The sequence below is a fragment of the Balaenoptera musculus genome, chromosome 8, assembly GCF_009873245.2.
Source record: "Balaenoptera musculus isolate JJ_BM4_2016_0621 chromosome 8, mBalMus1.pri.v3, whole genome shotgun sequence".
NCBI lineage: Eukaryota > Metazoa > Chordata > Mammalia > Artiodactyla > Balaenopteridae > Balaenoptera > Balaenoptera musculus.
The window spans coordinates 47,537,791-47,562,412 of record NC_045792.1 but is presented as its reverse complement, the minus strand read 5'-3'; the positions used below and the strand labels follow the sequence as shown (position 1 = coordinate 47,562,412).

At 39.0% G+C, this 24,622-nt stretch overlaps 1 protein-coding gene across 17 annotated transcripts in view; it reads right to left on the bottom strand.

The window, feature by feature from the left end:
* DLG2 (discs large MAGUK scaffold protein 2) overlaps nucleotides 1-24,622 on the bottom strand; it is a 2,039,030-nt gene that overhangs the window by 466,143 nt on the left and 1,548,265 nt on the right. For 13 of the 17 annotated variants that reach the window (XR_005020917.1, XM_036860586.1, XM_036860590.1 and 10 more), the window contains one exon: nucleotides 18,528-18,683. The exons of the other annotated variants lie outside the window; for them this stretch is intronic. Coding sequence is in view for 12 of the 13 variants with exons in the window: in XM_036860586.1 (XP_036716481.1) it covers nucleotides 18,528-18,683 (156 nt within the window). In the remaining variant the exon portion in view is untranslated. The remainder of the gene's footprint in view (nucleotides 1-18,527; nucleotides 18,684-24,622) is intronic. 17 annotated transcript variants of the gene reach the window in all.

The following is a 24,622-nucleotide window of genomic DNA, read 5'->3' as shown; positions in this document are numbered from 1 at the left end:
AGGAATGAGGATAATAACTCCTGGCAGTCAGCTGAGTACCATCCCAAGCCAGACAGACTGTAGTACTGAGATTAACAGTGTGAGCAATTATCCAAGGCCTTGCTTACATTCATTATGGTGAAGAGGAAGAAAGCACAGTCCTTTTGGGGAAAGCTATGAGATCACATTATGGGGAAGTCAAAAGTGAGAGGAGAATTTCCCTAAATTGTTTGCTGTAAAACAAAGAAAAGTTTAACCAGCTTTTCAAATTTACTAATGTCAATTTCAAATTTAAGATGAACAGAAAGAAGGAAATAAATATTTCAGCAAGGAGAGACTTAGGCTGGGCCAGCTCAGAAATTACAAGGATCGGTTAATTGTTATGTTTCATCAAAAGATTCCTAGTTAAGGGAAAAGGACTTTGATCCCTGGGGATAATATTGCCCAAGCTTTTTAATATATCACAGGTTTATCTTTTAGTCTGACCTTCCTCTGAAACATTTGATACAGGTCAATACCATGAAAACCTGGGAAGACTCTTCCTCTGTTCCAGGGAAGCAACCTCAACGTCTCCATGTACTGTTTGTGCCCTAGAAAGTGATCCACTGGAGATTCTAATTAAATTTGCTATCTGAAGATGAGGGAGATGTGACTAATTATGCTAGGCTCTAAAAACAGGACAAAGAACTTTATCTGAGTCCTTTGTTAGTCATTAAATTAAATGAACAGTTTAGTAATAAACGCAACAGAGTAAGTCAACTGAGTGAAGTGGAACGCAGGCTGCATTGAGAAGTTGGACTGAAAAGGTGTCGAACCTGCAGAATTGCAGCTGTTGAGCATTGCAATGGACGTTTGAGAACTTAATGTGCATTGCAAAAGGGCACACACGCTATGCTGTCACACAAGAAGAGGAGTCTGGTTCTAAGGCAGAAGAATTTTAGAGTTGTCAAAGTGACACACCACCACCTCAAAGATGACAGCTTTGAACTAAGAAAATGGTTAATGGTTAGCCAGTGTTTTCACTTAGGTTTAACTTTCCTACTACTGAAGGGGTTAAAGTCCTATGAGATAGTAACATGAAGTCAACAGGTCCTGGAAACATCATGGGGAACTTGTTTTCTTTGTTGTTTCAATTTGTGCTACCAAAAAATCGTTCAGGAGAAAAGTACAATGATTTTAACTTAAAGCAAAATCTGGTTTTCATACAGATACTTAGAGAATACACTTCAGTTGCTGTTGATCTGCTAGCTGGCTATCATTGCAGCAATGATTACTGACAAAACATTGAATATTTGAGTCCCTACTATGTGTTTACCACTATTCTAGGGTTTGGGAAATATTAAAATATTAATATCAAGGGCCTCTATATTCAAGAAGTATACAATATAGTTAGTGAGACAAGACTACAGAATGAATGATTTGTGAATAACACAAGACAATCTTTAATCAAGTGATGGTAATTTGACCTACAGTGGGGAAAACATGATATAACTTCAGAGAAGGCATATAGGTGGGAGTTTTCAGGGAAGGATTCATGGAAGTGGTAAATATCTGAGCTAGATTTTGGTATAACAGTAGAATCTGGAAAATCAGAGAAGGATGGAGAAGGCCCAGTTTAGGATGGGCAAAGGTACAGAAAAAAGGAGCAGGGGAATGAAAGTGACACCAGAGAAACCTGCCTGAATTGAGAGTTGATTAATGATAATTCAAAACAGATATGCAGGCTTAGTGTTAAAAAAAAAGAATTCTCTTATAATTCTATATTGCTTTTACCATGGTTATTTTTTCTCCAGGTTACAGCTTCCTATTAGCAGAATTAAGAGGCTAAACCTATAATTTTCTACCCTCAGCACCTTGTCTTAGATTGAATGTTTTTGTGAACTAAGGTTTTTCTCTTTCATTTTTTTTTTAATGTGTGGGATTTTTCCTTTGTATTTCAGACCAGCTCCTCTGTATACACAGTGTTAATGGGTGACATTTAAGAATGCTGGTTTTACAGCACAATTATCCACTCCATGTGTTACTGCTGGCCTCTGTTGCCACTGTAATTCTCAAGTCTACTTTCCAACATGTGAGCCTCATAATGTTTAATAATATAGAGCTATTAAATCACTTTACTTTTCTATCTATTATCACCATAATTTCATAAAATAAAATATATTTGACACCGAAGTTAGAAGGAGATCATAATCTCAGGAAGGATTCTTCCTAAGGAAGGACAGGGGGCAATCTAACATTGATGTATGTATATGTATCTTGCAAAGTCCTTCTTTTCCTTCATTTTGCCCCAGACCAGTCGAAGTTAGGCCATGAACCATCACCAGTCTATGAACTTGAATTTGGGAAAACACTGACTTAAGGCACACCCAGAAGTGCTGGAATTATGTAGAATAGAATGTTTTATAGTATGTCTGTGGCTTTGTCAATGGTTGGGGTATAGCTTAACAAGGCAATTTAAATAGTGGAAAGAATAAGATAGGGAGGGCTATGGTTATAGTCAAGAAAGACCTCTCTATTTCATTTCAAATTAAGTGTAATCACTGACCCCATTATTTAATATCCTGCAGACTTCTGACCATCACTATGTGTGTGTGTGTGTGTGTGTGTGTGTGTGTGTACATTCCGTAACTTATCTCCCACTTTAACCATGCTAATAAATTCCTTCTTGATATCCTCTCAGCATATGCCCTCTATTACAGCACCTATTCTATGGGATTCTAATTGTTTTCCTTCTGCTGTGGTCTCTTCTATTAGAATGAGTCCCTTTGGGAAAGGGCTACATCTAATTTGTCTTTGTATTTCCAATACAGAGCACAGTGTCTGTCACAGGCTCACTAAGTATACAGGTCACTACATATTTATTGGAATAAATAAATTTATAATAATTTAAATAATTCTTATTGTCTTTTTTAAAAATCATTAATATTTGCCAGGTACATTGCTGGGCACCAGGGATAGAGGAAATGATTAAAACACAGTTCCCAAGCTCAAGAGGTTCAGTGTAGTTGATGAGATAGATAAGGCAATCAAATAACAATAATAATACAGTAGGCTAAGTTCTATAACTTTAGAAGGATGGACGAGGGCCCCCCTCCCAGGCTGAAAGCATCAGGGAGGGGTTTCTATTGGTACCCCAGAAGTCGCACTACCTGGGCTTACTAGCAGTTACCTAGGTGAAGAGATCTGTGAGTGGGAGCTGGCACTGAGTTGGACAAGTAGATTCTATGTCTACTTGTTTAGAGAGGAGGCATTTAAGAATGGGAGACGCAGGAGCAAAAACTTGTGTTTTTCCCTGGGAACTACAAGGAGAACTGCTTTGAATGAAAGGCAGGTGACGGCGGGAGGGCAGAGGATTAGTCAGGGCAGAGACAAAATCAGATGTGTATTTTAGAAGGCTCTATGTGTGCTATAATCTGAAGAATGAATTGAAGGTACGTAGAGCTTTTGGTGGAGAGCAGTTGGTAAGTGTTTCAGATGGGCAATGATTCTAGCCGAATCTAGGGTGGATATAATGTGGAAAGACTGCAGAGGAATTATTCCAGAGATGTTAAAGACATATGGATTGGTAGGACACTTAGATATCAACTTAAGGTGAATCAGTAGAAGGAATCCAGGAAAACGTCTTAGTGTCATAACCATAGAAGTACTAAGCTTACTGTGTGGCAGGCATTTTTCACATATAAATTCAATCCTCATAAAGACTCTGTGAGATGGATGCTTTTATTATTTCCATATTATGGATAAGGAAACGAAGGCACAGAGAAATCACACAGGTACTAAGAAGTAGAGCCGGAATTTGAACCCAAGCACATGCTCCCAAATACTAAACCATACTATTACTGGTCATTAAGACAGTGGCTATAACCGGAGACAACAGTCTGAAAGGTAAGATGATGAGTGTGCTTTCTGATGTGTCTTAGGGCATTTGAGGAAACATGGCCAGTAGGAATCTACATGTATGAGTCTGGAGTCAAGGAAAGATCTGGTTGCAGATATAGAGATGGGAGACATAAGCACATAGCTGGGAACCAAATCCGTGGACATGGATGCCTTCTACTAGGGAGGGTGTGCAGAGGAGAAAGAGAAGGCATCACTGAGTGAAATGGACAAAAGGGATGAGGAGAAGAGGAGATGTCTAAGGGGATGGGGAAGAGAAAGTCGAAGTTGCAAGGAGAATCATGAGCCTAGAAGTGGGATTATGGAAGTTAAAAAAAAAAAAGAGGTTTCAGGAAGGCGCAAGCAACAGAGGCAAGTGTACAGAAAGATAAAATTTGATAAGGACTAAGAAGTTTCCACTGAATTTAGAAGCAAAGACTCTTGGTGACCTTGGTGAAAACAATTTCAGTGGAGAGCTCGGGGTGGCTCTGAAGAGTGAACAGGATAAAAGGAAGGGAGAGAGTGTAGACAATTTTTCTAGTTGGGAAGGAGAGTTTTAAGGATTATTTTTATATAATGGGATGGCGATTGTTGTATAATAAAAGCAAATGGAACTGTATTTAACGCTCAGCTCTGCCAGCTATTAGTTTTATCAGTAAAGTAAGGATAAATATATCTACTTTATAGATGTACTGTGAGGAGTAGTGATTATGTTTGTAGAACACCTAACAAAAAGTTGGTACTTAGTGAATGAGAGCTATAGTCTTATTAAAAATATGAAAATCTGAAGACCTCTAAATCCTCTGAATAGTTAACTATTTGAATAATCTGTCAGAGAGTAGAAAAATCATCTAGGCTTTTAAATCAGTTTTTAAAATTATTTTTATCTGAATATTTTATGTCATAAGGATATAATCTTAGCTTTGTTGCTATATGAATTATTTAACTTTCAAATGGAAAATTTTAACAGCATTCTTGAGTTATAATTCATATACCATAAATTCACTCATTTAAAGTGCATCATTCAGTGGCTTTTAGTATATTAACAGAGCTGTGCAATCATCATTAAAATCTAATTTTAAAAGATTTTCATAACCCCCCCCAAAGGAATCCCATACCCATCATCAATCACTCTCAATTCCTGCCACCTCCCTATCTAGCCCTAGGCTTTCACTAATTTACTTTCTGACTCTATAGATTTGCCTATTGTGGACACTTCATATACATGGAATCATACAATATGTGGTCCTTGGTGACTGGCTTTTTTCACTCAGCATGTTTTTCAAGGTTCTTACATGCTGTAGCATGTATTAGTACTTCATTCCTTTTCCTGGCTGAGTAATATTACACAGTATGGATATACCACATGCTATTTATCCATTCATCAGTTGATGGATACTTGGATAATTTCCACCTTTTGGCTATTATGAATAATGCTAATATGAACATTTGTATACATCTTGTATGGAGATATGTTTTCATTTCTCTTGGGTTTAGGTCTACCAGAGGAATTGCTGAGTCTAAATGGGGGATTCTTAAATTTAGTTTTTACTAACACAACTTAAACATACTTATTATAAACAATTAAAATAATTAAAAATTGTATAAAGTAAAAGATAATTTCTTTCCCTCGTCAAATCATACTCATCTGAGGTAAACACTGCTATCCTGAAGTAACATTTCTGTTTCCTTCCAGGCTTGGTCTATGATATGTAACCTTTCTTAGCATGAAACATTCTAAAAGATTGTGTTTAGTTTAAATTACTAACTGGCATGGGAGAAAAAGCACTGGCACCTGACATCTCTGACCCAAGTCCTATATCTGCCACAGTCCTATGACTGTGTGATCTTGGTTAAGTTTCTTAATTTTGCTGCACTTATTAATTTTTTTAAAAAGTGTTGGGATGTAATCTTCTCTAACCCTTTCTGATCAAGCATTCTCTGATTAAATGATACTTAGGGCCCTCAGGATATACTATTAGCTTTAGGCTTATTTGCAACACGTATTTCTTTCTGTTCCTTTTCCTTTATAGTTGGAACTATAAAGAACTTTTTCTTTGTAGAATGAACATTGGAGAAAGGGAATGGCAATTACCCTCACCTTGCCAAGCACTGACATTTACTTAGCATGCTGAGCAAACTTGCAGAGTGACTGGTGCTGCAAATAAAGTCCTTTTGCATGTCTTAATCTGTTCCTTTTCAATCTTCTAAGTTTGTTGAATTGATTTTTGTTTTATTACCCTTCACAGTGTCAATCAGAGTTGCTGAGAGGTTTGCTTGCTCTGGACCTTGATCCCACCTTTGAAAGCCTAGCAGCGCATATTACAATGACCTAACCCTTTAAGACATGTTGGAGGAATCCACGTATGACATGACTTCTCCAGAGCATCTGGCATTGACACATGTAGAATACAAATAAAACAGACTTTAACAGAAAGTAGACATCACCTATTACAATGCCCAGTAGATAGGATGAAGAAAATCTGTTTCTGTGGCCTAACTCAGAAATCTCAGGGAAAACAGTATGTATCACCTTCTCCCAAGATAATAAGGGTGAACTATGGCCCAGAGAGAAGGATTCTTCTCAAATACCTACTCTTCCATGCATTGCCTTCAGCCAGGAGAAGAGCTTCCACTAAATGTAAAACCACCCTTTGGGCTGTGAGTCACTGTTTCAGGTGGACACCTACCATTTGTCATTCCATTGAGTGTCACTATGTGCTCAGGTGTCACATGGGCAACATATACCATTGTTCCTACCCATAAAGAGGTGACTGAGAGTTACCCTGCTTTCATTTATACAGAATTATCACTAGTGGAAAATTTGCAAATAGACTTGGTTTGTTCTTGAGGTTCACTATTCCCCTGGGTATTACGGGATGGCAGTGCATGAAGAACTAAAGATTGTTTGCCAGCTCCCTCAGTAGCTGACTTTGGACCTAAAAAGAAAAAAGGAAGGGTCTAAATATTGTGACAACTTAAGATGGGAGACGTGGGGTTAGAAAGAGCCTGAATCTTGAGTGAATTCAGCAAGTGTGAATTTCCACTTGCTGACCTAAGGAAACAGAGGGGGGTCTCATGACATTCCGTGAGAGAGGTCTCACGGAATTGAGGGGTACAGCAAGAACATGGGATACATTAGGAGGCCTTTTAGAGAGAAGGGAGAGAAGAAACCAACACTACATGCCCAGATGAGGATTCAGGAAAGGCAACTTGCATTGTGGAGCTGTGATTTATAGGAAGTCTTTGACCAAAGATTACTAGGAACTCTTGACCAATTGGATGCCAGTGGCTGCCTGAAGCATCATTGGACAAGACATCCACCCACCCCAACCTGATTTCCCACAGCCACTATCCCCATCCCTCCTGTTGTAATTTCTTTTACCTTCAGGGTTTTAAAAAGTAGATCATCTTCTGAGAAAGGGTTGATGCTCTGGAAAATGAATATTAAAGTTGCTCAACAAAGAAAAGTCTGTCTGTCTTTTTGTTTCTCTGCTGGGAAAGAGTCTGGATTAGAGGCTGTTTTTATGGGTCACAAGGATCCCAGAGGAAAAGGCTCCAACATGAAAATCAGGACAAGGAATCTGGCTGGGACAGAAACAGAGCTGCTATGGAAGATAGCAAGAAAAACAGGGAAGACAGACAACAGTCTCTGCCTGAGGGCAAAAGGCCCAGGTGACAAGAGGTCCCACGTGGTACCTGTCAAGAGGCAGAAGCGTGGATCTCAGTGTCGTAACACAAGACTCCCAGTTGTGGAGCACCGGTACAGGATAGAAATGAAAGGCTTCTCATCTTGCCCCTGCCAGACACTGCCCAGCTCCTAGAAGTCTGGCCTTGGTGTGGAGCGCCAGTGCAGACAACAGTGGAAAAGTAGATGTACATCTGAAATGACATCATTCTAAGGGGTTGGGACAGTGACAAAGGTGAGAAGACTAAGCGATTTGTTATAAGTGAGGGATATCCTATGGGGAAACAATGGGAAAGGTTGCCTTGTAAGAGTGTGGAAATGGTTGTTCAGGACAACGCATGAGTCACCAAGGGCCCTGCAAAGAAGGAAGGGAGAGGCTCAGAATTGCAGCAATTATACTGGTGGACAACTGGTCAGAGACGTTTGTTTTTACTCACAGCCCCTTTCCTCATGCCCAGTGTAGCCTAAGGCCCCCCTACAAGGAACATAGATTCCAGTGCTAGCAAGACAGTAAGAATTTATCCAGTAGCTTATCACGTGAGAGTGGGGAGAGCTGGAAGGAAATCTGGTCTGTCACTTGACCTTCAGATTTCACATGAAAAAGGTCTGAATGCCTAGAAACCGATGAACACAAACCTATAAATATGGTATCTAGGAGAAATCAGAATGGATCCAGAATAAATAAGGCTGAAAGCTAAGTAAATTTCACACATATTTGAAAAATACAATCTGTAATAATTTTTTTTTACATTACCAATGGCTGTCAATTATATCCACAAAATAAACCCTCTGGGCCCAGTGGTCCCTAAACCTCCTGAGACTAGTGTTTTGACCATGCTGGCCTGTGTATCCCCAGCAGTACTAACCGTATAATAGGCATTTAATACATATTTGTGGGCTGAGTGGCAGTTTCATCATGTGGAGCATATCAAGTTTGACTAAATTGTTTCTAGGGTGTCTTCCATCTCTGAACTTGTATTAGCCTCTAGTTATTTTTAAACCTATAGGGTTGACAGAGTGATATCCTTGTAATGATGCCAGAGGCATACGAAAGGAAGCAGGACATTAGAATAAATTTGAGAGAGACGGAAATAACAAAGAGAAATACGATTCTCATCCCTGTCCTCAGTCTGGGCCAATCCATTCTGTTAGGCAGGTTGTTCACAAGAACGCTTGACCAAGGGAATGAGCTAGGGCTGAAACCCGATCTGAACTCCTTTTACATGTCACATTGGGGCCCTGGCACATTTTGTCCTTCATCCAGAAGGGGAACATTTCGGGACTTCCCTGGTGGTAAGTGGTTAAGTCTGCCTGCCAGTGCAGGGGACACGGGTTTGATCTCTGGTCCGGGAAGATCCCACATGCTGTGGAGCAACTAAGCCCGTGGGCCACAACTACTGAAGCCCCTGCGCCTAGAGCCCCGTGCTCCACAACAAGAGAAGCCACAGCAATGAGAAGCCCGCGCACTGCAACGAAGAGTAGCCCCCGCTCACCGCAACTAGAGAAAGCCCGCGTGCAGCAACGAAGACCCAACGCAGAAGGGGAGCATTTCTTAAATTTAGACAAAAGCTCTAGCTGGGTTAGCTAAGCCCAGTATACCCTCCCCCCACTTAAAGCAAACCACATAATTCCTCTTTACTTTCTAATGTACTCACTTTCTCTGGAATATAGTGATCTTAGGTTTTAGTATTCAGTGTGGAACACACATCCCTACTGACTTTAAAAACCCTGTTCGAGGGATCCTTTAAACTTCATATGAGCTTAAGGTCTACAGAACTGAATTAAAGAGTGGAAATGGAAGGCTTACTTTCTCTGCTTTGAGGGGTAAGTTTTGATCCTTTAATGAAAACAAAATTCTACATTCTGAAATACTTAGATCTCCGTATAAATGTAAGCAGTCTTGCACAGCCCTTCCTCCTATACTGCCAACTCTAGCATTCATCTCCCTTTACAATTCACTGGACTCACCATCAGGCTAGGAATGAAAACAGCCTCTCGTAATTGTTCTTTAATAAAGAACATTCCCACCTCAGCCTGAGGTATCTACGTAGGGGGTCATAATATGTCATTTTACACACACACACACACACACATAAATAGCTAACATTAACAGGGAAGTTCATATTTATCAGGCACTGCTCTTCACACTTTACGTATCACTTCATTAAATCCTTACAGCAAGCCGTGAAATGGATATCACGATTATTGCTATTGTACAGATTGAGGATACAGAAGCTCAGAGTAGTTGTCAATTGCTCAAGTTTACATAATTAGGGAATTGTGGAGGCAAGATTCAAACCCTAACACTTTGATTCTAGAGTCTAGATTCTTAACCGTATATTCATTATCTATCCATCCACCTATCTATTAAAATTTGACTATTGTTAAATGATGTATCCTTTTTTTTCTCAGAATTTAATGCTTGAGGAGTATTATGTGTGATGAGAATAACGTTCAATAAATATTTATTGAGCACATGTGAAAAGAACGGATTCTGGTGCCAGCCTGCTAGATTCAAATCCTATCCTAATCCTAAGTGACCTTAGGTCACTTAACCTCTCCAGACCTCAGTTTCTTCACTTGCAAAATGGGGATAATGGAAACAACACATGCCTTCTTGGATTGCTGTGTGGATTAATGAGCTAATTTGTATAAAGTGCAGCCTGGCAGGTAATAAGATTATATAAATGGTAGTGATTGTTTTCTTCTTCTCCTTCTTCTCCTCTTCCTCCTCCCTCCGCTTCATCACCATCATCACCACTATTACTATTAGGACTGCATGCCAGAAATCCTTTTTGGCACAGGGAATACAACAGGAAATAAAACAACAAAACCCTCGCTCTAATGAAATTAATAGTCTAAGTATGTCCTGATATATTGTTTCAACAATCTCACCCCACTTTTTCCATTTGTTAGTTAAATACATACCATAATTTTCTATAAAACTGGAATAATCATACCTACCCCAGAGATTGTCATGAGGATAAAATTAGTTAGTACATATAAAAGTTTGGGAAAGTGCCTGGCATATAAAAGCACTCAGTACACTTAGCAGTTTTAATTTGTATCTATGCTGTGGGTGTTATGGTTTAACGTTACTGTCTTGATTCTTTCTGAGTTCCTATAATTTGTTGCTATAGTGATTTTGCATAGCATTTTCTCACAGCTACTTTGCCCCCATAAAGAAATGCTTTTGAAATTATGCTTATTCTTCAGTTTCTTATTGCTGCCCAATAATACAATGATTTACAAAAGTAGATACAAAGATTGCTCCCAAAACAAAAAGAATATACTAAAACTGCGGGAAAATATTCATAACATCTCAGGTAGATAAGTAATCTGGCTTTTTAAAAACAGCAAGTCGAGTCAATTTAGATTGTTACATCACAGAGAGTTATTTGAATGTCTCAGAACAGGAATTTTGGAATAAGATCAATCCGGGCGCTTTCCCAGCTCTCCTGAGACTCCCTCTCTGGAGCTACTAGGGTTGTTGTGAAGAGTAATTGAGAGTTTTAGGAAGAGGGTAAGTACCCTGGTCTTCCTTCCTCCTTTACACTATACGATGTAATTTGAAATGTGCTTTTAAAAAAATTCTTGAAGTCTTAATGAAAGAACATCTCCTCCCTAATATAAGAAAAAAAGTGAAGGGAAACAGTAAATGGCATGTTTTTTAAAAAGGATCTACATAGAAAATGCATTACTTTTAAAGAAAGGGGTGTTTCTTTCGGTGTGAATCCTTGCATATATCACACTGCACAGAGAAGAGGCTGTAAAATGGAATGTGGCAAGAGCCGCCTCTGTGACTTTGTGGGAGTCATTAATCTCTCCTTAGTTTGCTTAATTCCAATTGGGTTTAGTGATCACCTACTTCAAAAAGGCAGCGAAGGCCTTTGAAGAAGAAGCTGCTGCATAAACTCCGGAAGGAGTCGGGCTTTAGGAGCCATGCCCGGAGGGTTTCCTCTCCTGTTTGTAATTAAAAATGAAATTAAGAACTCTTTCAGATTATCTCAGCCTTTTAAGGGCATAAGAAGGTCAATGATTTGTTAAGCCTCTTCTTTCTTCTTTTAATGGTGCATTTCCCAGATTACATCGTGTGAACGAGGCTTGAATTGCTTTCAGGATCCACAGATTTGTGGCACTGTGGACATAAGACGCGGGGGCCTGAGTGAGAAGCCGTGGTGAGTGCGAGAGGGATTAAGGCTCCCTGAGAGCAGGAGCCTGGCCGTGGGAAAGCCCTCGCTGGAGTCCTGGCTCTTCCATTTGCTACATCAAAACTCACCCTCCACAGAGTTGTTGGGATTGTTAGAAACAAGAAGGTACATACGGAAAGTGTCTGGCTACTAATCCGTGCTCTAGCTGTCATTTTGTCTACGTTCCTGACAAGGTACGTGCGGGTTAGAAATACTGCTATGTGAGTAGATTAAGAAAAGAAAATTATACATGCGTGAAGTCGCATGTGGCTTTAGAAATATGCCACCTTTTACGGGGAGACTATAAATGCAATAATAAAAGGGAAGATAGATGACTTTACCTGTGGTGATGAGGATGCTGCCACTAAGAATGATAGAAGAAATTAGCATCCACAGCTTTCTTTTGGCCCCTGGGGATATACCTGTGTTGCTAAATATTCTTCACCTGATTCGTGATAACACCAAAAATAAATATGCATGAGCTCAAGGCTTTAAAACAGAATAAGCATATGAAAACAATTAATAATGACTAATGTAGGTAGTGCCTAGACGAAAATTCACTTGCTCCATTTCCCTGGATCCTCACACCAGTCCTAAGAGGAGAATAGCACAGCTATGATTAATTTCCCCCTTTTCTGGTGAGTGAATGCCCAAAAGAAGGCCTCAAACCTAGAGAGTCTGGACACAATCCCCGGCTCCTCTACAACATCAGGTTGCCTTCATTTCAAACAAGAGACCTCCTCATATACTTTGCCTACCTTTCCTTCCTTGAGTTTCCCTCTACCGAGTTTTATGTTTAAATATATTTATTGCAGACAAGAGTGCCCCCTGTCTCCAAGGGGAGACGATGCAATCACCATCTCACGAATACTCCAAGCCAGAAAAGTCTTCCCCTTGAATCAGTCAATCACTAAGTACCACCCAATCTATTTGATAATTAATTCTGTATCTATTTATATCTCTCCATCTCCATAGCTTCAGTTTAGGTCTTCATGATTTCAACCCTACTTGATACGCTAACTAGTCTCCCTGTCTTCAAACTCTTCTCACACAGCAGACAGAGTGATCTTTCTAAAAACACAAATTGAATTATGTCTTTGCTCAGCATCAAATCTCAACAGCTCCTTGCTGCTTACAGGATGAAATTCAAAATCTTCAGCTTGGCAAGTAACAGCCTCTATGAGCTGCAGCTGCCTGTACCTCTAACCTTATCACCCACCCGATAACCCTTAGCCACACAGAACTACTGGTTGTTCCAGAGTGCCCTGTGCTTTGACACATCATGAGGCTTAACTCTGTGCTATTCCTTTTACTTGGAACACACTTCTTCCCTCATCTGACTGACGAGCTCAGTGTCTTTGAGAAAACTTTAAGAAAAGCAGAGGCTGAGTTACATAATTCCTCCTCTGTTTACCTTTAGACACGCACGTGTACTTTTATGATAGCATTATTATGTCTAGAAGTTATATTTGATTTTGGGTTTATAGACTTTGAGACAGTTAAAACATTAATAGGTACATTTTCTAATATTTTATAAGAAGAGAACGCTTGCCAAAGGTAGGCCACCATAACTTTGCCATACGGCTCAAATCTTGTAAGAGAAAGATCTTGCTCTGTGTTCCCAAACTAGGAATGGCTTGAGGCCGCCAACTTTGATTTCTACACAAGGAGTGAATTATGCACCTGGACTCTGAGCCCTGTAGAAAATTGTTAGAAACTAGTCTAGCAGATGGACCTATGAAAAGATAAGGTTAAGTTTCCCAGGAAGAATGGTTCTTCTAAATGACTAGGAATGAATACCATAAGGTGTGAGTGGGGAAGATCCCTGTGTATATGTGTATGTTCACACCTTCGCAGAAGGGACAGTCTGAGAGCATGTTTGCTCCCATCGGTACCTCTTATAATAGTCTGCTTTTAGTTACCTAGAGACTAAGTACACTGGAGAAACCAGGGGCCTTTAGCAGATGTACATCACAATGCACAGTCATGAATTCTTCATTTACATGTTGAACTGCTTAAGGGGAAGGACCATGTCTTATTCACCTTTGAATGCCTAGCATCCAGGTTAATCTCTGGTGACCTAGTAGAAGTCCCATGAATACATCTCTTCAAGGAGTAAAGATGTTTTATGATCACCTAATACTTCAGAGTCCATTTCCTATCCCAAATCTGCCCACATATTTTAATTAGCCTTCATCTGGTTTATCTCAGTCTCTGTTTATCAACGACAAAACAATAATTAGGACCAATTATGTAAAAGGACGAATGAAAATATGCCGTATGTCGAGAAAGCAGGCAAGAATATGATATTCCTTGCCCCAGGAATATTAAAAGCTGAATAACTTACCATTTTCCCAAAGTAGAAAAACCAATTACAACATCAAAAACTACATCTTTTTTTTTTCTTTTTTTAAAAGAAAAAGATATACTGGATAAGCAGGAGCCTCACAGCAATCCCATTTGTTTTTCATAGAGTCCAAATTTTAGTTTTATTCCAGGCTCTGCCCATTTCTTGCTTTTGCAAGATCTGAAAAGTCAATTACTCTAAACATAATCTGCAGCCTTAGGAGCTGACACTTTGCCAAGTAATTTAAAGTGCTTTGCTAAGGAAAACTTATAACTTCTCTGTTTTCTTTTAGATGATGTTATAGAAGTAAATTGTGTATACAATTAATTCATCCCTGGATATTTGCTATCAGTTCAAAGAGCTGAGAACTTGGGTATTCAAAAGGCAGAGAATACAGACGACTGACTCCTTGCTTTTGCTGACTTACCTCCATTTTTCTGAATGCTGATTAGAGATTAACTGGTACACAGGGAAGCGTGGTTCACGGGCTAACTTTCACAGAACTAGCTTACATCATCATCTGAGACTGTGATTACTATATCAATACGGGCATACTTCTGAAATAGACTGTGGGAATTTCTCAAAGGCCCTGAAAAATATATATTAACACATACTGCAACTTAAAGATTAGGCATTTCTTCAACATTTTTGGTTGGCCTCTTCAATTTACATATTTGTAAAAAGTTGTCCTTAGTATAATATTTTGCACTTTGTCAGTGCTTGATAAATCTTGGTCGAATGAATTGATATTTTCTTGTAATATTCTTTGTAGGGCAACAGATCCCTAAATACTTTTATTTTACCATGAGTAAGAAGTAAGATGTGGACCCATGAAGACAATGGATTGGGTTCCTCATCATTAACAGAGTTGGATAAGGGCTTGTCTATCTAACTCTCAGTTCTCACCTACCTCTGATATTCTCTAAGCTATTCAAGGTCACAGTGGAAAAAGCAAGTGATGGTGTCATAAATGGAACTAGAATCTTTGAACTTGTCCCCTGAATTACTGGCTGTATTTCAAGAAACATCTGCTGAGAGAGGTATTTCCCATTGGAGAGGAAGTAAATAATCCCTGAAAGGAATTGCCCAGTCTTCATGCAGAACTGAGAGCTACCTAATCAATCTGTAATGTAGACACTGACCGTCAAGAAAATTGAAGGTGAAAGTGAAATACACAAAATTAGTTCTAGTCTATTGTTATTTGTTTCCATGCATGGATTCATTCATTCATGGAGGTAAAAAAAATGGGTAAAGCACAGCTTGAGCCATGACCTATTCCTGAAACAGGTATCTGTTTGCTTGTCTTCAGATCTTATTTCCATGTTAATTAGGCACTCAGTAACTCTCAGCTCCTGCTGTGCCAGCACTGGGCTAAGTGTTAGGGATATAGCAGTGAACAAAATAGACAGAGTTTCACTCATTGACCTTGCAGCACAGAGTGTGAGATAGGCATTTGGTTTAAAAATCACATAAATGTACAATTATAAATTGCTTGAGTCATATGGGAAAAAAGAGAGAGAGAGAATAGAGTAGAGGACCTGATTTCCTTTTTCAAGGAGCTTCTCTGTGGAAGTACAAGTTAAACTTAGACCTAAGATGACCAGAAGTTAATCAGGCAAAGTGTAGGAAGGGCTTTTCAGTTTGAGGAATGAGCATGTGTGAAGCGCTTGAGACAGGAAGAGATTCAGTGCATTTTGTGAAGAAAAGGAAGGCTGTTGTGAACAGTGTGTTCGGCAAAGGGAAGAGAGACATGAGACGTTTAAGAGGCAGGCAGCGGCTTGATCATGCACAGCCTGGGTGCCATGTTAATGACTTTGCATTTTATCCTAATGCAAAGGAGAGAGAGAGATCTGATCTGTGTTTTTAACAGATCACTTTGGCTGCACTGAGACTAAAAGAGGACAAAAGTGGAAGGGGTGAGACCAATTAGGAGACTATTATAGGTGGAAGATGATGGAGGCTTGGATTAAAGCGGTGGAAAAAGAAGTAGAGGAGATTTAATAGATTTGAGATATATTTCAGAGGTAGCATCAACAGGACTTGAAGACAGACTGAATGATGGGTGTGAGGGAAAACAAAGTGTGAAGTGCGATTTTCAAGTTTTGGCTTGGGCAGTGGAGTAAATATATGTGCCATTGACTGAGTTGGACAAGTGTGGAAGGGGAACAAAGTGGGGGAGAAATCAAGAATTTCAGTATCAGTGTATTGGTGGCAATGCCACTAAAATGGGTGTGTCTGTGTATGTATGACTTTTTTCTAGAAATAACTATGAAAAAGTATGGAAAAAGAAAGGAAAGAATAGGGAAAAAGACGAGGACAGAATGAGAATAAATAGAAAATAGAATTCCCAAAGGGAAGATGAAGGGTGAGCGTGGGGACCGGTGCATATCAGGACTGCTGAGGGTGTGCAATACGAAAAACACATATTCAACATTATACTGTAATTTTTTTTTAAATTTGGGGAAAAAACCCCTGTGGTTTTCATAATACAGATTACAGAAAGTAAATGGAGAAGAATCATATCTGGTGGGTCCATACAAAAGGTAGATTCTGTCATCCACTTATTGGTGAGTTTTTAGGAAGGGATGCATCACAATCCCCAGTGGGAGGCAAGGAATGTAATCTTTGTGTTCATCAAAAAAGAACACGGGTTAAAAAAAAAAAAAGATTCATTGACACTGAGCCAGAAGAAGGGAGATGAGCAGGCAGGATAAAAATAGAGAAAGGAAAGACAAAGAGAAATGGGTGGAGAGTTTTTCCAGCAAGCAAAGACGTCTGGGCCATCATGACGATGCCGATGCAGGTGCTAATGGTCACCTGGGTTTGAATCCCAGCCCTGCCACTTAGTGGTGGATGATCGTGGGCATGTCAGGTAACTTTTCAAGCCTCGATTTCTGTATTTGTAAAGCAACCATAATGATAACATCTACCTCATAAGGTGATGGTCAGGGTTAGGAGAAATAATTTGTAAGAAGTGCTTAACAACACGCCTGGCACACAGGAAGAGCTCAATAAATGTTAGCTGCCTTTATGTAGCTGACTATTTATAGATGCATAATTACTAGAAAGTCGTTATTGTAGGTGTGTGTGTTCCTTCTCACTTCCCTCTGGCTGTGGTGACTTTGCCCTCTTAGCTTCAAAATTGTATAGTTCACTGTACCAAGAAAAAGTTTTTATAATTTGTTAAAAGTATAGGAGGATTTAATGAATATTTATAAAGAATTTTAAAACAAGCAAAGCTATTAGGCTTTACCTGTTGCAAATTAGTGAAAATGCCCCAGCTGATTACATAACCAAAAATATGTTTCTCATTTATTTCTAGAAATGTTAGCTGTAACTTAAAATTTGTTATTTAACTCCCCTAGAGAGGCAAATAATTGACTTCTAAGCTTATTCTTTGAAAATCTCCAAAGACAGAGGTGATGTTCTAAGGAGACCCTCTTCACTATGAATCACTCTAGAATCTGTATTTGCTCAGTCCTAATAATATTATGAAGACATATGAAGATATTCTGTCTGAAAACATAACAATATTAGCACCCCATTATATGTAGAAGCATCACAGTTGAGATCTCCCCACTTTAAACTAAATTGGAACTACCTTATGGAACATTGTATTCTCTTTTTCTTTCTCTCTCTCTGACTGGCTGCTACAGGAAGATAGGGTTTTATTATTTGTCATACACATGCTTTAGAATTATAATGCAGAATTATGTCCAACCTTTAGACTTAGGACAATTTGTTTACAAATTGTGGAAAAACTCAAAACGTTCTAAGAACAAATCTGGACTCCACAGTTGTTGGCAATATCATACTGAGGGAACTGCCTTAACTTCTCTGAACTTCAGTTTTCTTATATAAAATGGGAGTAACTAAATAAGATAACAGATGTTAACACACTGTAAAGGTGAAGATTATATTCTTTGTGGTTAGTTAGAACCAACTAGTTCTGTAGTTTTGGATGAATTGTTTAGTGCCTCAAGGAGTCAGTTAAATGGTGGTATTAATTTAATAATTTAGTTAAAATATTAAACGGCAGTAATAGTATCTACTTCTTAGGCTGTTATGTGTTTGTATTATTATTCAAAATGTATTAATCAAAAAGGTATTCAATAAATGTTCTCTTTCATCCTTCTGTATGAGGAAAATAGTGCTAATTCAATTTCAGAATTAATTCTTCTGGAAAAATATAATACCTTTCTAAAAATGCATGGGAATCAAGAACATTTAGAGCATCATGTGATCATGTGTAAGTGCTCTGTGATCACACGAGAAAAACAAAGTCAATGTTCTTAATTTCTCCCATTGCCCCAAGGAAGCAGAACATCTTTCCACCCTGAGGAAGATGTAGAGCGCAAGAGAAGTGAGCAGAGGTGGATTCTACCCACTCACCCTTGTGGAAGCACATGCAGTTCGAGAAGATGAAGTGAGGAAGTGCATGCAGTACCTGGTCATCTCAGAGTCAGGGAGCAGGCCTAGGTGGTAGTGGGGGTAGGGAGCTGAGAGAAGGAAGCTTTTGTCACACTCAACAGGGGAATAGTGCCTGGGAGAAGCAGGCTTATCGCACAGTTTGTTCACAGTGCTGTAAACAGGTTCCGGAGGCCTGGTGATACAAGAGGCAGAACAAGAGACGCGTGGTTAGCACACACACTAAACAACTGTGCAACGAGCAGCACTTCACCATACTCAAAAGTGAACAACCCAAACATGCCATGGGCTTCATCAGGCCTGAGTTAAGAGTCTCTTTAGGAAACAGGTTCTCTGCTTAGGAATTAGTACTTTGGCTGACATGTGGCATGACTAAAATCCATGTGTCAGATACCTCGGTAGAGTCATAATCATCCTTTAAATGCTGTATCTTTTTGGATAAGCCAGTCTGAAATGCCAGACTTTGGGATTCTCTGGCATGGCTCCTTCTTAAACTTGAATCTCATCATTTTTTTTTTTTTCTTAATTTATTTTTTATACAGCAGGTTCTTGTTAGTTATCCATTTTATACATATTAGTGTATACATGTCAATCCTAATCTCCCAGTTCATCCCACCACCTGCCCCCAACCCCCGACTTTCCCACCTTGTTGAATCTCATCTTAAATGTGAACTTCACAGAGACCTTCCCTGACCACTTTGGCCAGGACACCCTGTTATTTTTCACAGCACCTATTCATACTTCACAATATTTTTTCTCGGCATGAAATAATTTTTTTGTTTATTTTAAATTTTTATTGTCACTCTCACTACACCATAAGTTCTATGAGGAGAGAGACTACGTTTATTTTGTTAACCACTTAAAATAGAGTCTGGCACACAGTACATATTCTATTAACTATTTGTTGACTGCATGTATGAATGAATAAATGAATACAACTCCCCACATTTATATTGCTTTTTTTTTTTTTGGTGCCTTGTGGGGGTTGGCCTTACCCAGGAATCTAATAGGTTATATGACCTGAGTGGTTCCTCCATATATTTATTCATAGTTTGTCCCCCAATAATTTACTTCAGAAAGTTTTCTACAAAGAGGATAATCATTTTAGTAAAATTTCTATTAAGTGAATTCATCTAGGGATACTGTAACATTATCTAAAATAGCAACATTTTTATAGCTGCTATTTACAAACATGCATAGTATGACTGGGTAAAATTTTCTACAATTTTTGGTCAAAGATCCATGTAAAAACAAAGTCCTTGGTTATTAAAAAAATTTTTTTCACAACTCTATTCCCCACTTTTTAAACACATGGTCTGAAATTACTACCAATATCTTTCCATTAAGGTAAGAATGGAAAGATCGGAACTTAAATGGAAGTACTACTGGCAGTCTGGGCCATGGACCCAGGAAGGGTAGGCTTAGCCGGGAAGGTAAGGAGCATGTCAGGAAACCGGGCGATACCCACGAGGTCATACCCAGGGGAGGCAGATAGCACCCCTAGGGGCCACAAGACACCAGAGGCAGGAAGTGGTGGCCACGTGCCTGAGCAAAGGCACAGGAAGCGCAGGTGGTGAACTCAGTGAGGGCACAGTCTGTGTTTCTGTAGCCCTAGCCCCCAACATGGCCCCTAATGTATAATAGGTGCTCAGTCAATGCTTCCTGAACTGACTGAGGATGGAGAACAGGGAAGAAAAGAGGATAAACAAAGCATTAAAAACAAACTACCTTTTATAATATTACTGTGGCCAGTCATGGCTTAGACATACTGTCTAGAGACTTGGATTCTTCTCTAACACAAAGCTTTCCACCACATGGAAAGAGATTCCTTGATCTGTTTATTTTGTATAACACAGTAGAAGGGCTGAGGAGTAGGTAGGGGGAATCCGGAGGCCTATTTTGTCCTCCAGAATAACTATCTCAGCGGTAAAATGAAGTACTTTACAATGGAGTTGGCTTGTTCTATCCCAGTGGCTAACTCTGTAACATTTACAAGAAGAATTAAAGGTTTTTTAAATAAAAGAGCCAGACATTTTTCTTATATTAGGGAATCTATTCTTAGGGAAGACAAGTGCTCCATTTTTTAAAAAATCTAGTAAGCTTGTAAATTTCTGTTTATCAATTATACATACACATAATTTATAACGGTAAACACCAGCCCTTAAAAAAGGCAGCTGCAAAATCATTCTTAAAAAGTTTTTTTTTTTTTTTTAAATCAGTTTTTATAAGTAATTCACACTGTGGGAAGTAATGTAAAAGGAAAGATACTTTTAGTTAGCCACTGAAATACATCTTTTAAAATAGATTGACTACTGTTTGATTTGGGGGGAGGAGGTCTGTTTTTGCTTTGTTGACATAATCAGCTTTATGAAGATGAATGTACATTTCCCATAGTTTTAGAGACAGAAAGACTCATGATTCTGGTTAAAGTTGCCTTGGGAGATCACAGTCTTATTTGTACCTAAAATGTGTTGTCTACACAAAAATTCAGCTTGGAAAAAGCTTTGTATTAATAGGCTGCATAAATATGAATTAAATAAGAAATGAAGAGGCATGCATGAGCTCTATAGGAATTATTCTGGGTAGGTTATCACAGGAGGACCTGCTATTATTCTCCAATTTTTCCACGCTGAAATAGAGCCACTGTGGCAGAGATGGCTGGATTGCTCCCCAAACATTAATTTTTCCTATTTCTTATTTCTTATCCTTTTTTCTTATTAATAGATATCAACTTTTTCGTTGGGCACTTTTCCTGTAATAAAGACTTTATTTCTCAGCCTTATAGATGGATGTGGTTGTGGGACTCCTGAGATGGCTGCTTAAAGGGAAGCTAATTTAGCTGAAACCCCTGCAATTTTACTCTCTCCCACGTCCTCCCTCTGCTGACCTGGAACCCAGATATGATGGTTGGAGCTTCAACAGTCACACTGGACCACGAAGCAACCTTGAGAATGAAGGCAAACAATACAGATTGTAGAGCATAATGGTAGAGCTTGTGTCACTGATGACGTGGAGTGATACTATACCAACTCTGGACTACCTACTCTGGATATCTTCTGTGTATAAAAATAAACTATCTTGTTTCAGCGAGTGTAATTTTTTTGTTATATAAATAGGACGTCATATTAACAGATATACTCCTGCAAAATGTAAGACTGATCATCTAATACAAAGAAATAGCTACAGATAGGGCCTACCATAAGGTGCTAATACATTTAACTCTATCAGAAGTCCAAATAACACTTTGTTTGTACAGAGAAAAATTTAAAGAATGTTATTTTCTGATTGTATAATTTAGAACCCCTGGCTGTTTAGGGAACCCACTGCATCTTTATTAAAAAAAAAATACATATATAAAATGGTAGCTGAAGTGTCCATCGACAGATGAATGGATAAAGAAGATGTGGCACATATGTACAGTGGAATATTACTCAGCCATAAAAAGAAATGAAATTGAGTTATTTGTAGCGAGGTGGATGGACCTAGAGTCCGTCATACAGAGTGAAGTAAGTCAGAAAGAGAAAAACAAATACCGTATGCTAACACATACATATGGAATCTAAAAAAAAAATTTAAAAAAAATGATTCTTAAGAAGCTAGGGGCAGGACGGGAATAAAGATGTAGAGAATGGACTTGAGGACACAGAGAGGGGGAAGGGTAAGCTGGGATGAAGTGAGAGAGTGGCATGGACTTATATATACACTACCAAATGTAAAATAGCTAGCTAGTGGGAAGCAGCCACATAGCACAGGGAGACCAGCTCGGTGCTTCGTGACCACCTAGAGGGGTGGGATAGGGAGGGTGGGAGGGAGAAGAAAGAGGGAGGAGATATGGGGATGTATGTATTTGTATAGCTGATGAGCTTTGCTATAAAGCAGAAACTAACACACCATTGTAAAGCAATTATGCTCCAATAAAGATGTTAAAAAAAAAAAATGGTAGCTGATCTAAACTGCCAGCACAGGGGCCTAAGAATAAAGGAATCAATGACTTCCTTGAGGCCATAAAACATTGTCATGGTGATGTCATTTCAGTAACATTGTACTTTCTGCCTAAAGAGCTTATTCAATTTTCTCAGTCTGATGTTGTCTCCACAGACCAAGAAAATGATGTTACCAATTTTCTTCTAGTCTTTTTACCTTAGTAGCACTATATTTTGAGACAAATTATCAGAATCAAAGCTGGCTAATACATACATACCTTAAGAAAAAAAAAAATCCTACCTGTATTGTACTCATCTAAATTAGGGAAAACATTTTAGTCTCTGAACTCTACAATAAATTCAAGACAAAAAAAAAAAAATGAGGCCCAGCACACTATTCAGTGCTGAACTCGTGAGCCTTTTACCTATATTTTTTGGAACCATTTTATGACCATAATATTATTTCACAACTCACATATTTAGAAGATTTGCTGTTTGGGGCAGGCTTAAATATCTTGGATTTTAGAAAGTCACTTCCAGATTGTTTCACAGTGGATTGATTCCTTGCCTAAGCTTAATTACTCTTGATTCAAAGTTTTATCAAAGTCAATCAAAAGAGATACAGCTACTCATATTGCAGGCTTATTTTTACCTATCACTCAGCTTTGATTCCTTTTCTGTTTTTTTGCATGTTATTTTGTACAGTCACTGGCTAAAGAGTAGACCTATCAAATCCAGTTTCTTTTCTTGACTGTGAGAACACTTGATATCTCAGAAGATGGGTAGATGAAAAAACACCAAAACATAACAAAACACTTGACAGGCTTGGCAAAGACTTCTTGAAACACTGACAAAGTCCTCATGCAACCAAACAACTAAATTAAAAATATCAGCGAGAATCTCCTTTTACGTGACATAAAAATGAGGTTCACATTTGAAGGTTTCTGTGCTAGCTTTATTACAGTCCTAGAATTCTATTATGTGTTACGTACTATAACAGCCACAGTAAAATATCCAGTAACTACTACTACTGTCTGAACATAGGGAATGGCACATAGTAGGTACTTCAGAAATGTCTCTTTGAATGAATGGATGGAGATGTATATCTATAGGTATAGATACAGAGTTTTTTTTTTTTGTTTGTTTGTTTTGTTTGTTTTTTTAAAATTATTTATTTATTTATTTATTTTTATATTTATTTTTGGCTGTGTTGGGTCTTCGTTTCTGTGCGAGGGCTTTCTCTAGTTGCGGCAAGCGGGGGCCACTCTTCATCGCGGTGCGCGGGCCTCTCACTGTCGCGGCCTCTCTTGTTGCGGAGCACAGGCTCCAGACGCGCAGGCTCAGTAATTGTGGCTCACGGGCCCAGTTGCTCCGTGGCATGTGGGATCTTCCCAGACCAGGGCTCGAACCCGTGTCTCCTGCATTGGCAGGCAGATTCTCAACCACTGCGCCACGAGGGAAGCCCGATACAGAGTTTTTTATAAACATTCTCCACTGAGAGAAATGAAAAAAAGACTTCTGGCATTTTCAAGAAGCCCTAAGTTATTCTGAATCGCCTAACTAGGTTTAAAATTTTTAGACCATCATTAACTACAGCTTAGATGACAGAAGGACAGAAACTCCAAAACTGTCAGGAACTGACAGGTCTTTTTCTTTTTTAAAAAAATGTTTAATGATCTCAAATTACTTCTTTATTTCAATACTAGGAACTGACAGCTTTAAATACTTGGTGTGCACAGTTTATCAACTCTCAGAGGGATGGGCTTCATGTATGTGCAAGTCTGGCCACAGCAGTGCCTGCTCTCACTTCCTGTGAGAGTCACCCCACAAGCTCGGGGCCCCTCAAAGGCTTCTCAGCCTTCAGTTCCATAAAGCCTAATGCCAGCAGACAGCATTCTTAGTATTTCCCTGCAGTTATATTCTCTGTGACCTCTCTGCCAGACAGACAAGAAATGCCAATTTATGAGCTGTCACGGGGATCTGGGTGGCAAGAACAGATGTCACCATCACTTCCAATGTACGCAGTAAAGAAGTGTCACAGGGAAATGACTCTCGGCAGTATGAATCAGCCAGACACAATTGAAAGGGCCTGTTTATCCCATTGCAAACCTCCAGAGCAGCCTAGGTCAGAAGGTAATGAATATGGAAATCCAATCCAAGGTACCTACTGGCTCTCTTCATTTTGCGGATG